At 39.1% G+C, this 12,383-nt stretch overlaps 1 protein-coding gene across 5 annotated transcripts in view; it reads left to right on the top strand.

Moving 5' to 3' along the window:
- The window catches only part of LOC126458565 (coiled-coil domain-containing protein 39), a 502,134-nt gene that overhangs the window by 329,079 nt on the left and 160,672 nt on the right, over nt 1–12,383 (top strand). For all 5 annotated transcript variants that reach the window (XR_007585661.1, XM_050095693.1, XM_050095694.1 and 2 more), the window contains one exon: nt 3,542–3,706. Coding sequence is in view for 4 of the 5 variants with exons in the window: in XM_050095693.1 (XP_049951650.1) it covers nt 3,542–3,706 (165 nt within the window). In the remaining variant the exon portion in view is untranslated. The remainder of the gene's footprint in view (nt 1–3,541; nt 3,707–12,383) is intronic.

The following is a 12,383-nucleotide window of genomic DNA, read 5'->3' as shown; positions in this document are numbered from 1 at the left end:
TCCCATGGAAGGGACAAACTCCTTGAATCCTTGTACATCTGAATATACATTCCAACATCAGATTTGCTATGGAAACTGAAGAAGAAGGAAGGCTAACATTCCTGGGCTTCATGGTCAAGAGAAGATCTAATGACAACCTGAGCCATGGCATGTATCAGAAGAAAATACACTCTGACCTGCATTAACACAGAAATAGCTGCCACCATCCTGCACAGAGGAATGAGGTATTAAATGTACTAGTACACATGGTGCACACCACCTTAGATGCAGGGAGCCTGCCCCAGGAACAGGACACTTCATAACTCTGTTTCGAAATTTGGATACTCAGAATGAAAGATTAAGCATGCTCATTGCCCCACCACTATAGGACAACCTGTGGAGATGGAAGAAATCATGGAGGAAGAGGTAGCTACAGCCTTTATGCCATAACCGGCATGCTATCAGGAAAAATCAGGTGCATACTGAAAAAGTGCTGCATAAGAACTGTCTTTTGTCGTTTCAATAAAATATGGGCATTATTGGAGAGTGTCAAAGATAACCTCATTTTGCAGATGGCCATGGTCTTGAGACAGTTCAGTATCTGCACCTGCAGACATGGATGAAGTAATACACTTTCCTTCCCACCATTAATTCAACTATGAAATAAGTTGATAAATAAAAGTTGCAGTGACTACCTGGCGGAAGGCTTCTGGTAATTAACTGATGTCTCCACCTATTAAATGTGCCAGAGTGGTCCCATCCCAGATGTCCAACATAACCATCAATATCTGCTTAAAGCCTAAGGCCCTTCCCACAACCTCTTCCCTCAATCCATTTCCCTCCTCAATCCAATGACACCCTGCACACCCACCTTCAACATGCTCCTCAAAATCCACAAACCCTATAATCCTGGACACCCCATTGTAGCTGGTTATTGTGCCCCCACTGAAAGAATTTCTGGTCTCATTGACCAATACCTCCAACCAACTGCCTGTAATCAAAGAGACCAGCCACTTCCTTCACTGACTCTCTACCACCCCACCCCTTTACCTCCAGGATCCCTACTTGCCACTGTTGATGCTACCTGCCTATACACCAACATGCCTCATGCCCTTGGTGTTACCCCTATTGAACACTATCTTTCCCAACATACTTCAGACTCCAGCCCACTACCTCATTCCATGTACACTTTACTAACTATATCCTAACACACAACTACTTCTCCTTGGAATGGAAGGTATAAAACAAATCCACAGCACAGCCATGTGCACTTGCATAGTACCCTCATATACCAACCCTTATGGGCTTTATGGGCCTTCTGGAGGAGACTTCCTAGCTTCCAGAACCACAAAACATCTATTCTGGTTCAGGTTCAGTGATTAGATCTTTTTAATTTGATTTGGGACCAAGACACCCTATTTCATTCCTTCACAACCCCAACAGCACTCCCATCCACTTCACCTAGTCTTCCTCTACCTAGCTTACCACCTTCCTGGACATTACCTCCTCCTCACCGATGGTTTTATCCACAGTTTTGTCCACATTAAATCCACTACTACTAACAGTACCAGTATTTTGACAGCTGTCATCGCTTCCACACCAAAAAGTCCTTCCCACTCAGTCTGGCCACCCAGGTGTGGCATATCTACAGTAACAAGAACTTCCTTGCTCAATGTGCTGAGATCTTCACAAACAGGTGTTATTCACAGACCTAGTACGCAAATAGATCTCCCATGCCATTTCATGTCACACCCCAATCCTCCCACCAACCCCAAGAACTATTTACAAAGGAGTGCCCCATTTGTCACCCAGTACCAACACGGACTGGAACAACTGAACCACATAATTTATGAGGGCTTTTATTACCTATCATCATGCCCTGAAATGAAGGACATCCTATCCAAGATCCCACCTCTCCTAAAATGGTGTACCATTGACACCACAACATCCTATTCCATCCTTACACTACTCCAATCCCAACCCCTTGCCACAGGGATCATATGCCTGTGGAAGGCACAGGTGCAGGACCCTTTCAATTCCTCCACCCTGTGCTTCCTACTCCAGTCCAGTCACATACTTATGCTACCCCATCAATACACAGGCCACCTTTAAACAAGCGTGCCATGTCATAAATTAGCTCTGTTGCAATCACAGACACAGACTTTTATATTAGTATGACTACCAACCAGCTATCTGCCAGAATGAATGGCCCCTGCCAAATTGTGGCCAAGAGCAAATCAGACCACCCTTTAGCACAGCATGCACCTGAACATAACATGCTTGATTTCAATGGCTGCTTCACTACCCAAACCATATGCATCCTCCCCTTCACCTCCAGCTTATCTTAACTGTGCAGATGTAAATTATCCTTACAACACATTCTCCACACCCATAATTATACCGGATTCAACCTTTGGTAACCTACTGTCCCACACCCTCCATCCAACAGTATCCATCCCCCCTGTTCTATCACCTCCTCCCTATTCTCGTTTCCCAACCTTTTTGTGTACCACCATCTGTCAGTGCACCCAGCCATATTTCCCCTTCCCTGCTCCTCTCCTTTCTCACTTCCTGTATCCCTGCCCAATAGCTTCCTGATCCTGCTCTTGTTAGCTGCCTAGTCCCCACATGCTCTATCAGACAGCACACTCTCTCCCCCCCCCCCCCCCCCCTCCCTCCACACACACATACAGATTGCTTCTTCCATTCTAAATAACAATTACATTCTAGTCTGAGCTGCAGGAGATGGCAGCCATGTGTGCATGACATGTGTTTGCTCATGTGAATGAATGTGTGTTTGTTTCTTTTTCTGAAAAAGACTTTGGCTGAAAGCTACTGTGTAGTGTCTCTTCGTTGTGCCTGTCTGAAACTTAGTATATCATCTTTACTTAAGTAGAAACTACCTTTTCCTTATAATTTCATATTCCAACCTGGAGTTTCCTTTGTTTAAGAATACATTGAATAATGCAGGGAAAGGATTCTGCAATGTTGTGATTGGATTCTAAATTTTACTTTTGTTTTAAACCACAACTACAAACCTAGTTTCAGAAAAACTTAAGTTTTCAAGTGTTACACACCTGTTAATGCAATCACATACAGATAATTAATTTTTTCACAATGAAATTTAAGTCCAAAGTAAAACCTACAAAGGAAGCTTTCATGAAACGGGGCAGTTAAAACAGTTTCAACAGGAGCCATACATGTAATCATGTTTTTACATTCATTGCAGAGAACAGTTCTCTCTACAATACAAATAATACGAAAGTAAGATATGCACATATTCATTGTTTTTGTTTTTATAATTGTGTACAAAGACTGACTTTGTAAGTATCACTTTTGATATTACTTTGAAAATGCAATACTAAGTCAGCTGTTTATGCTTCCATTAATAAGTGCCCTTCACTTGAAAGTGGATGCTTGTTATTTCTGCCTGCACTCAAAACTGACAAATTATATTTATGTTGAAGACTGTTGGCACAGTCAGTATAATTCAAATTGAGGAACCACCTGCCGTTACAGGCCAGACTGTAATTTATTGCTACATCCTTTATTATTCTTGTAGGACTATGAAGTGCAGCGGCTAGAATCCCGAATAGCACGCATGAAAGGCAAGACTGACGAAGAGTCCAGAGCCGCTGAGGATGAAAAACTTAATGAAATGCACAAGATTTTGGATGAGAAGACAGAGAAAGTGACTGTGCTGACTGCAGAGGTCCAGAGAGTTGATGTAAGCATGTGTAGATAACTATAAATAATTTTTCTGTCTTTTGTTTTAAATTAATATTGTGATGCTTGCGAATTTATGTTATTGTATTCTGCCATGTAACAACTATATATGTCTTTCTCAGTTTATGCTATGTACCTGACATTGTAGTTAACATCTTACATTGTTGTTTTTGGTTATCAGGAGTGAGTGATGGTGTATATCACAAACACACTAGATTATTAAAGATACATAATGACCATAATTGTGGAATCAGATGTTCAGTGGGTAGCTCTACAATCATTATAACTACAGCAAAAGTAAAGAGATTGACATAGTCCTTAATACACGATGTCTAGTTTATCAAACATAACATAGAATTAATTTTGTCAGTATTTTGTTGATCTTTTCCAAAGCTTAACCAGAAAAAGTAAAATGTGTGACGGCAGTGGTTTGGCAAGTTATTGTAAAGGAAACAAACTTAGGTGCAATTAGGGTCACAAAAAACATTAATGATTTTTCATTTAACCTGAGTTATTTTCATAGAATTCTTTGTAACAGTGCAATCTGAGACTCCCAAATGTGAGAACCATTTCTGGGAGAATAACAGTAACTATGCTTGGAGTGAAAAAAGCAGTTTCAAAGCTTATGACAAATAAAATGAAATTTATTATTGTGATCTGACATTTTAATAACTGAAACTTAATTTAATAGAAAGGGAAAAAAGAAGTAGTGCTTGGCCATTTAAAACTAAGCTGGTATTTTGTCATCATGATCATCATCATTTTTTGTGGCAGAATCCTTGAACATATTCTCAGTTTGAATATAAAAAATTTTTCTGCAAGGGAAAATCTTCTGTTCACAAATTATCTATGTTTTACAAACCTTTGTTCATGCAAAACTCATCTTGCCCTTTTCTCATATGAGATCCAGCGAACCATGGATAAAGGGCAACAGGTGGATTCCATATTCCTAGATTTCCATAAAGCATTTCACGTGGTGCCACACAGCTGGCTGCTAACAAAAGTACAAGCATATGGAATAGATTCCCACATATGTAAGTGGCTTGAAGAATTCGTAGGTAACAGAATTCAGTATGCTGTTCTCGATCGCAAGTGTTCATCAGAAACAAGGGTATAATCGGGAATGCCACAGGGAAGTGTGATAGGACTGCTGTTATACTAAATAATCGGGTGGACAGGATAAACAGCAGTCTGTGGCTGTTTGTTGATGATGCTTTTGTGTATGGGAAAGTGTGATCATTCAGTGACTGTAGGAGGATACCTGATGACTTAGAGCAAATTTGGAGTTGGTGTGATGAATGCTAGCTAGCTCTATATCTAGAAAAATGTACGTTAATTTGGATGAGTAGGAAAAACAAACCCATAACGTTTGAATACGGTATTAGAGGTGTGCTGCTTGACAAAGTCAGTCGATTAAATTCCTGGACATAGTGCTGCAGAGCAGTATAACAAGGAATGGCATGTAAAGACTGTAATAGGGAAGGTGAATGGTTGACTTCGGTTTATTGAGAGAATTTTAGGAATGTGTGGTTCATCTGCAAAGGAGACCACATACAGGACACTAGTGCAACCCATTACTTACTACTGTTTGAGTGTTTGGAATCTGCTCCAGATCAGGTTAAAGGAAGACATCAAAGTAATTCAGAGGTGGACTGCTAAATTTGTTTCCAGTCAGTTGAACAATGTGCAAGTAATATGAAGATGCTTCAGGAACTTCAAGGAGCACTATTGAGAAAATTTAGAGAACCAGTATTTGCGGTATTTGAGACTGACTGTAGGGTGATTCTACTGCCGCTTGTACATCTCATGTAAGGATCATGAAGATAAGATTAGAGAGATGAGGGCTCATACAGAGGCATATAGACAATCATTTTTTCCTCGCTCTGTTTGTGAGTTGAACAGAAAAGGAAATGACTAGTAGTAGTAGTACAGGGTACCATTTATTTATTTATTTGTTAAGTATCCATTCATCAAATATTTTTTGTGGGTTATAGCTTACTTTATACATTAGTACACAATTTCAAATACATGTTACAAAACAGTAACATTGATTCAATAACCTAAATAGTATAAGCACATGATACAGTACAGTAATCATTGAAATACAATACATTAATATAAAGTACAACCAGCACAACATAATTTATAGCACTAAATTATTTAATTGTCTAGATAAACAGCCTATTATTCACCAAGCAGCTGCAGTACACACACATAAAAACTGTTGTAATTGGCAAGTTTCCAGAGCCAGTGGCTCCTTCTTCAGGCAGAAGGGTTGAATGGGAAAGAAGAAGGGTGAAGGAAAAGGACTGGAGAGATCTAGGAAAAGGGGGTAGGCTTCGGGAAAGTCACCCAGAACCGTGGGTCTGGGGAGACTTGCTGTACAGGATGAGAAGGAATTAACCTAGGAAAAGGGGTAGGTTTTGGGAAAGTCTCCTCTGACCTGTGGTTCTGGGTGACTTTCCTGAAATCTACCCCATTTCCTAGATCTTTCCAGTCCTTTTCTTTCACCCTTCTTCCTTCCCCTTCAACCCTTCTTCCTGAAGAACTAGCCACTGGCTCTGAAAGCTTACCAATTACAACGGTATTTTATGTGTGTGTTCCGCCACCGCTTGGTGCGTAGCGTTTTATCTATCCAATTAAATAATTTTGTCAATAATTGATTTTTTTCATTCTAATATATCGTACAATAGATAAGAGAAGTATTTCAGACACATAATGCAAGATAAAAATAATTTAAATTTATGTCAACAGATATTCATTTACCAAAGGAAATAATTTAAATTTATGTTAACAGATATTCATTTACAATATAATAGCACTTGTCCTGTAAATATGTTTTCAAAGCCACTTTGACTTTTTGTGTTTCTTTTATTTCCTTGATGTAGTGGGGAAGTTTATTGTAAAGTTTTTTGCCAGTTTGCATTGGTCCATTTTGTCTGAGTATTGTGCTTGCATGTTTGCTGTGGAAGTCTGATTTTGGCCTTGTGTCATGTGCATGGACTGCTTGATTTGTACATACTATGTTGTTTTTAGTTTCTGAAATTTTTTGTGTATGTAATTATCTCAAGAATGTACAGGCATGGTAGCGGTAGTATCTGGAGTGTTTTAAAAAGGCATTTGCAAGAATTTCCGGGTGTGGCATTTTCAATTGCCCTTATGATCCTCTTCTGTGCTATGAAGCAGCTTTTGCTTATTGTCAAATTCCCCACAAAAATTGCAGCAGTGGTTCCACTAGGGCATAATACACATTTTTTAGTGTTTCTTTTGTTGGACAGGTTGCAAATATTTCTATGCCATAGCATATTGTACTAAATTTTTGGCTGATGTATTTGATGTGTGTGTGTCCCACTTCATGTTGTCCTGAATCCATAATCCCAGAAATTTTGTTTAGTTTACAGTTTTCAGTTTTTTTTAAATAGATTTATGGTGGGGGGGTTAATGGATGTTTATTGTGTGTTGTCTGAAGGTGCACTGCAACAGTTTTCTCTGTGTCAACCATAAGATTGTTTCTAGTGAACCATTTTATAGTGTGTGTGGTGCAATTTTGTACTTCCTATTGTAGTTCTGCAGCATTGTGGCCTATTATCAATACATTGAGTCATCCGCAAATTTTATGTATTTTTGGGAATCACTAGATTATTCTAGGTCATTGATAAATATTAAGAACATCACTGGGCCCAAGATAGAACCTTGGGCAACACCATACTTAATTTCTTTTCTTTTCAGTTGGTTGTTGTTGTTGTTGTGGTCTTCAGTCCTGAGACTGGTTTGATGCAGCTCTCCATGCTACTCTATCCTGTGCAAGCTTTTTCATCTCCCAGTACCTACTGCAACCTACATCCTTCTGAATCTGCTTAGTGTATTCATCTCTTGGTCTCCCCCTACGATTTTTACCCTCCACACTGCCCTCCAATACTAAATTGGTGATCCCTTGATGCCTCAGAACATGTCCTACCAACTGATCCCTTCTTCTGGTCAAGTTGTGCCACAAACTTCTCTTCTCCCCAATCCTATTCAATACTTCCTCATTAGTTATGTGATCTACCCATCTAATCTTCAGCATTCTTCTGTAGCACCACATTTCGAAAGCTTCTATTCTCTTCTTGTCCAAACTATTTATCGTCCATGTTTCACTTCCATACATGGCTACACTCCATACGAATACTTTCAGAAATGACTTCCTGACACTTAAATCAATACTGGATGTTAACAAATTTCTCTTCTTCAGAAACGCTTTCCTTGCCATTGCCAGCCTACATTTTATATCCTCTCTACTTCGACCATCATCAGTTATTTTGCTCCCCAAATAGCAAAACTCCTTTACTACTTTAAGTGCCTCATTTCCTAATCTAATTCCCTCAGCATCACCCGACTTAATTAGACTACATTCCATTATCCTTGTTTTGCTTTTGTTGATGTTCATCTTATATCCTCCTTTCAAGACACTGTCCATTCCATTCAACTGCTCTTCCAAGTCCTTTGCTGTCTCTGACAGAATTACAATGTCATCGGCGAACCTCAAAGTTTTTATTTCTTCTCCATGAATTTTAATACCTACTCCGAATTTTTCTTTTGTTTCCTTTACTGCTTGCTCAATATACAGATTGAACAACATCGGGGACAGGCTACAACCCTGTCTTACTCCCTTCCCAACCACTGCTTCCCTTTCATGTCCCTCGACTCTTATAACTGCCATCTGGTTTCTGTACAAATTGTAAATAGCCTTTCGCTCCCTGTATTTTACTCCGGCCACCTTTAGAATTTGAAAGAGAGTATTCCAGTCAACATTGTCAAAAGCTTTCTCTAAGTCTACAAATGCTAGAAACGTAGATTTGCCTTTCCTTAATCTTTCTTCTAAGATAAGTCGTAAGGTCAGTATTGCCTCACGTGTTCCAGTGTTTCTACGGAATCCAAACTGATCTTCCCCGAGGTTGGCTTCTACTAGTTTTTCCATTCGTCTGTAAAGAATTCGTGTTAGTATTTTGCAGCTGTGACTTATTAAGCTGATAGTTCGGTAATTTTCACATCTGTCAACACCTACTTTCTTTGGGATTGGAATTATTATATTCTTCTTGAAGTCGGAGGGTATTTCACCTGTTTCATACACCTTGCTCACCAGATGGTAGAGTTTTGTCAGGACTGGCTCTCCCAAGGCCGTCAGTATTTCCAATGGAATATTGTCTACTCCGGGGGCCTTGTTTCGACTCAGGTCTTTCAGTGCTCTGTCAAACTCTTCACGCAGTATCGTATCTCCCATTTCATCTTCATCTACATCCTCTTCCATTTCCATAATATTGTCCTCAAGTACATCGCCCTTGTATAGACCCTCTATATACTCCTTCCACCTTTCTGCTTTCCCTTCTTTGCTTAGAACTGGGTTTCCATCTGAGCTCTTGATATTCATACAAGTCGTTCTCTTATCTCCAAAGGTCTCTTTAATTTTCCTGTAGGCGGTATCTATCTTACCCCTAGTGACATAGGCCTCTACATCCTTACATTTGTCCTCTAGCCATCCCTGCTTAGCCATTTTGCACTTCCTGTCGATCTCATTTTTGAGACGTTTGTATTCCTTTTTGCCTGTTTCACTTACTGCATTTTTATATTTTCTCCTTTCATCAATTAAATTCAATATTTCTTCTGTTACCCAAGGATTTCTACTAGCCCTCGTCTTTTTACCTACCTGATCCTCTGCTGCCTTCACTACTTCATCCCTCAAAGCTACCCATTCTTCTTCTACTGTATTTATTTCCCCCATTCCTGTCAATTGTTCCCTTATGCTCTCCCTGAATCTCTGTACAACCTCTGGTTCTTTGAGTTTATCCAGGTCCCATCTCCTTAAATTCCCACCTTTTTGCAGTTTCTTCAGTTTTAATCTACAGTTCATAACCAATAGATTGTGGTCAGAGTCCACATCTGCCCCTGGAAATGTCTTACAATTTAAAACCTGGTTCCTAAATCTCTGTCTTACCATTATATAATCTATCTGATACCTTTTAGTATCTCCAGGGTTCTTCCATGTATACAACCTTCTTTCATGATTCTTAAACCAAGTGTTAGTTATGATTATGTTGTGCTCTGTGCAAAATTCTACCAGGCGGCTTCCTCTTTCATTTCTGTCCCCCAATCCATATTCACCTACTATGTTTCCTTCTCTCCCTTTTCCTACACTCGAATTCCAGTCACCCATGACTATTAAATTTTCGTCTCCCTTCACAATCTGAATAATTTCTTTTATTTCATCATACATTTCTTCAATTTCTTCGTCATCTGCAGAGCTAGTTGGCATATAAACTTGTAATACTGTAGTAGGTGTGGGCTTCGTATCTATCTTGGCCACAATAATGCGTTCACTATGCTGTTTGTAGTAGCTTACCCGCATTCCTATTTTCCTATTCATTATTAAACCTACTCCTGCATTACCCCTATTTGATTTGGTGTTTATAACCCTGTAGTCACCTGACCAGAAGTCTTGTTCCTCCTGCCACCGAACTTCACTAATTCCCACTATATCTAACTTCAACCTATCCATTTCCCTTTTTAAATTTTCTAACCTACCTGCCCGATTAAGGGATCTGACATTCCACGCTCCGATCCGTAGAACGCCAGTTTTCTTTCTCCTGATAACGACATCCTCTTGAGTAGTCCCCGCCCGGAGATCCGAATGGGGGACTATTTTACCTCCGGAATATTTTACCCAAGAGGACGCCATCATCATGTAATCATACAGTAAAGCTGCATGCCCTCGGGAAAAATTACGGCTGTAGTTTCCCCTTGCTTTCAGCCGTTCGCAGTACCAGCACAGCAAGGCCGTTTTGGTTATTGTTACAAGGCCAGATCAGTCAATCATCCAGACTGTTGCCCTTGCAACTACTGAAAAGGCTGCTGCCCCTCTTCAGGAACCACACGTTTGTCTGGCCTCTCAACAGATACCCCTCCGTTGTGGTTGCACCTACGGTACGGCTATCTGTATCGCTGAGGCACGCAAGCCTCCCCACCAACGGCAAGGTCCATGGTTCATGGTTCATGGTTCATGGTTCATGGTTCTGTTCAGTTGGTGGGAGTGCATAATGTTTTCTTCCTGATACATGATTTCAACTATCTGCTCTGTGATTGTTAAGCATGATGTCATCCACTCATGTGCCAGGCTCCTAATTCCTACATACTGCAATTTTTTAAGTAGTAAGTTGTGGTCTATCACATCAAAAGCTTTCGTGAGGTCCAGAAATATTGCTGATACATGTTCTTTCTGGTCTATTGCAGTCAAGACTTGGTTAACAAAGTCAAAAATGGCACTTTCTGTCGATCTGAGTTTCCTGAACCCATGTTTGGTATTTGATACAAATTTTTTTTTTCTATGAATGAAATCAGTCTTTATATATAAAAAAATCTTTATTCCAGTATTTCAGAAAAAGCAGATAGCAAAAATTTTGGTCTGTAGTTCTTTTCATTTGTCTGATGTTCCTTCTTGAAAAGAGATCTCACCTTGGCCATTTTTAGTTTCTCTGGGAAAATACCACTGCACAATGAAGAGCTGCAAAGATGACTTAGAGGCTTAGTCAATACTGTTGCACATTTTTTAAATGTGTAATTGAGAACATTGTCTATAACTCAAGAAAATTTTGATTTTAATTCCTTTATAATATTCAGTATTTTCTTTTCATCTGTTGGACACAAAAATATTGTTTTTTCATTTAACCTTTTGCTCATCTCTGTTTCCAGAAGCTGTTTCTTGCTGTTTTTACACCAATTTGTTTGCTATTTCGTGAAATATATATTAAATGCATCAGCTACTCTGTGTGGGTCTGAAATTTTGTCTCCATTTTGAAGAAGATTAATGTTACTGTGTTTTTCCTGTGTTTTGCCATTTTCTCTCCTAACAAAGGCCAACATTGCTTTCATTTTATTTATAGCTTTTTCCTGGTAGTTGTCATTTATTAACTTTTTTGACCTTCTGGTAACTTTATTTAGGATCTGTTTGTATATTTTAAAATACGCATCAAATTCTGGAGTAGTTTTGGTTTCCTTGGCTATGCTGTAGAGAAATCTTCTTTCATTCAATGAAACTTTTTACATTTTTTCCCTGGTTTTCGTTTTTCTGAGTAGGAATTTCACTTCAAAATAATGCCGGAAGTTGCTTAGGAATTTATCAAATTTTTCATTTGTTTTGCTGCAGCTGTGTATTTCCTCCCATGTCTCTTTAGTTAAGCAGTTAATAAATGTATTTATGTTTTGTACACTGAAATTCCTAGCAATGATTACTAATGTTTTTTCAGGATGTATGGGGTGATCTACTTTCACTGATATTTTCTGTGCAATATGATCTCCAAAACCTTTGAAGAAACATTTTGCATTGCATTTTGTAAGAGTAGCTTGCGTCAACAACTTCTGTTAATCAGTAGAATGAAAAACCAGTCGAAGTTGCAAATTTTTGTGGACTGGTTTTTCGTTCTACTGATTTCCAGATCTCTTTTCTCTGGGAATATCTTCTGGGAACTAAATGGGCACAAATTTGATATTACTTCTAATGTAGATACAACTGCCACAATAACCTTATGCTTTCCTGTAGAAATGACTGCCTCATATAAAGCTTGGAAGAAGTACATTGATTGAAATTAAGATTAATGAGAAGTTCAGACAGGCACGTACTAGAGATGTGAAAATATCACAAGATTCTC

This window comes from Schistocerca serialis, chromosome 2 (genome assembly GCF_023864345.2).
Source record: "Schistocerca serialis cubense isolate TAMUIC-IGC-003099 chromosome 2, iqSchSeri2.2, whole genome shotgun sequence".
In the NCBI taxonomy this organism is placed as follows: Eukaryota; Metazoa; Arthropoda; class Insecta; order Orthoptera; family Acrididae; genus Schistocerca; species Schistocerca serialis.
This window is presented reverse-complemented; position numbering and strand designations above follow the sequence as displayed.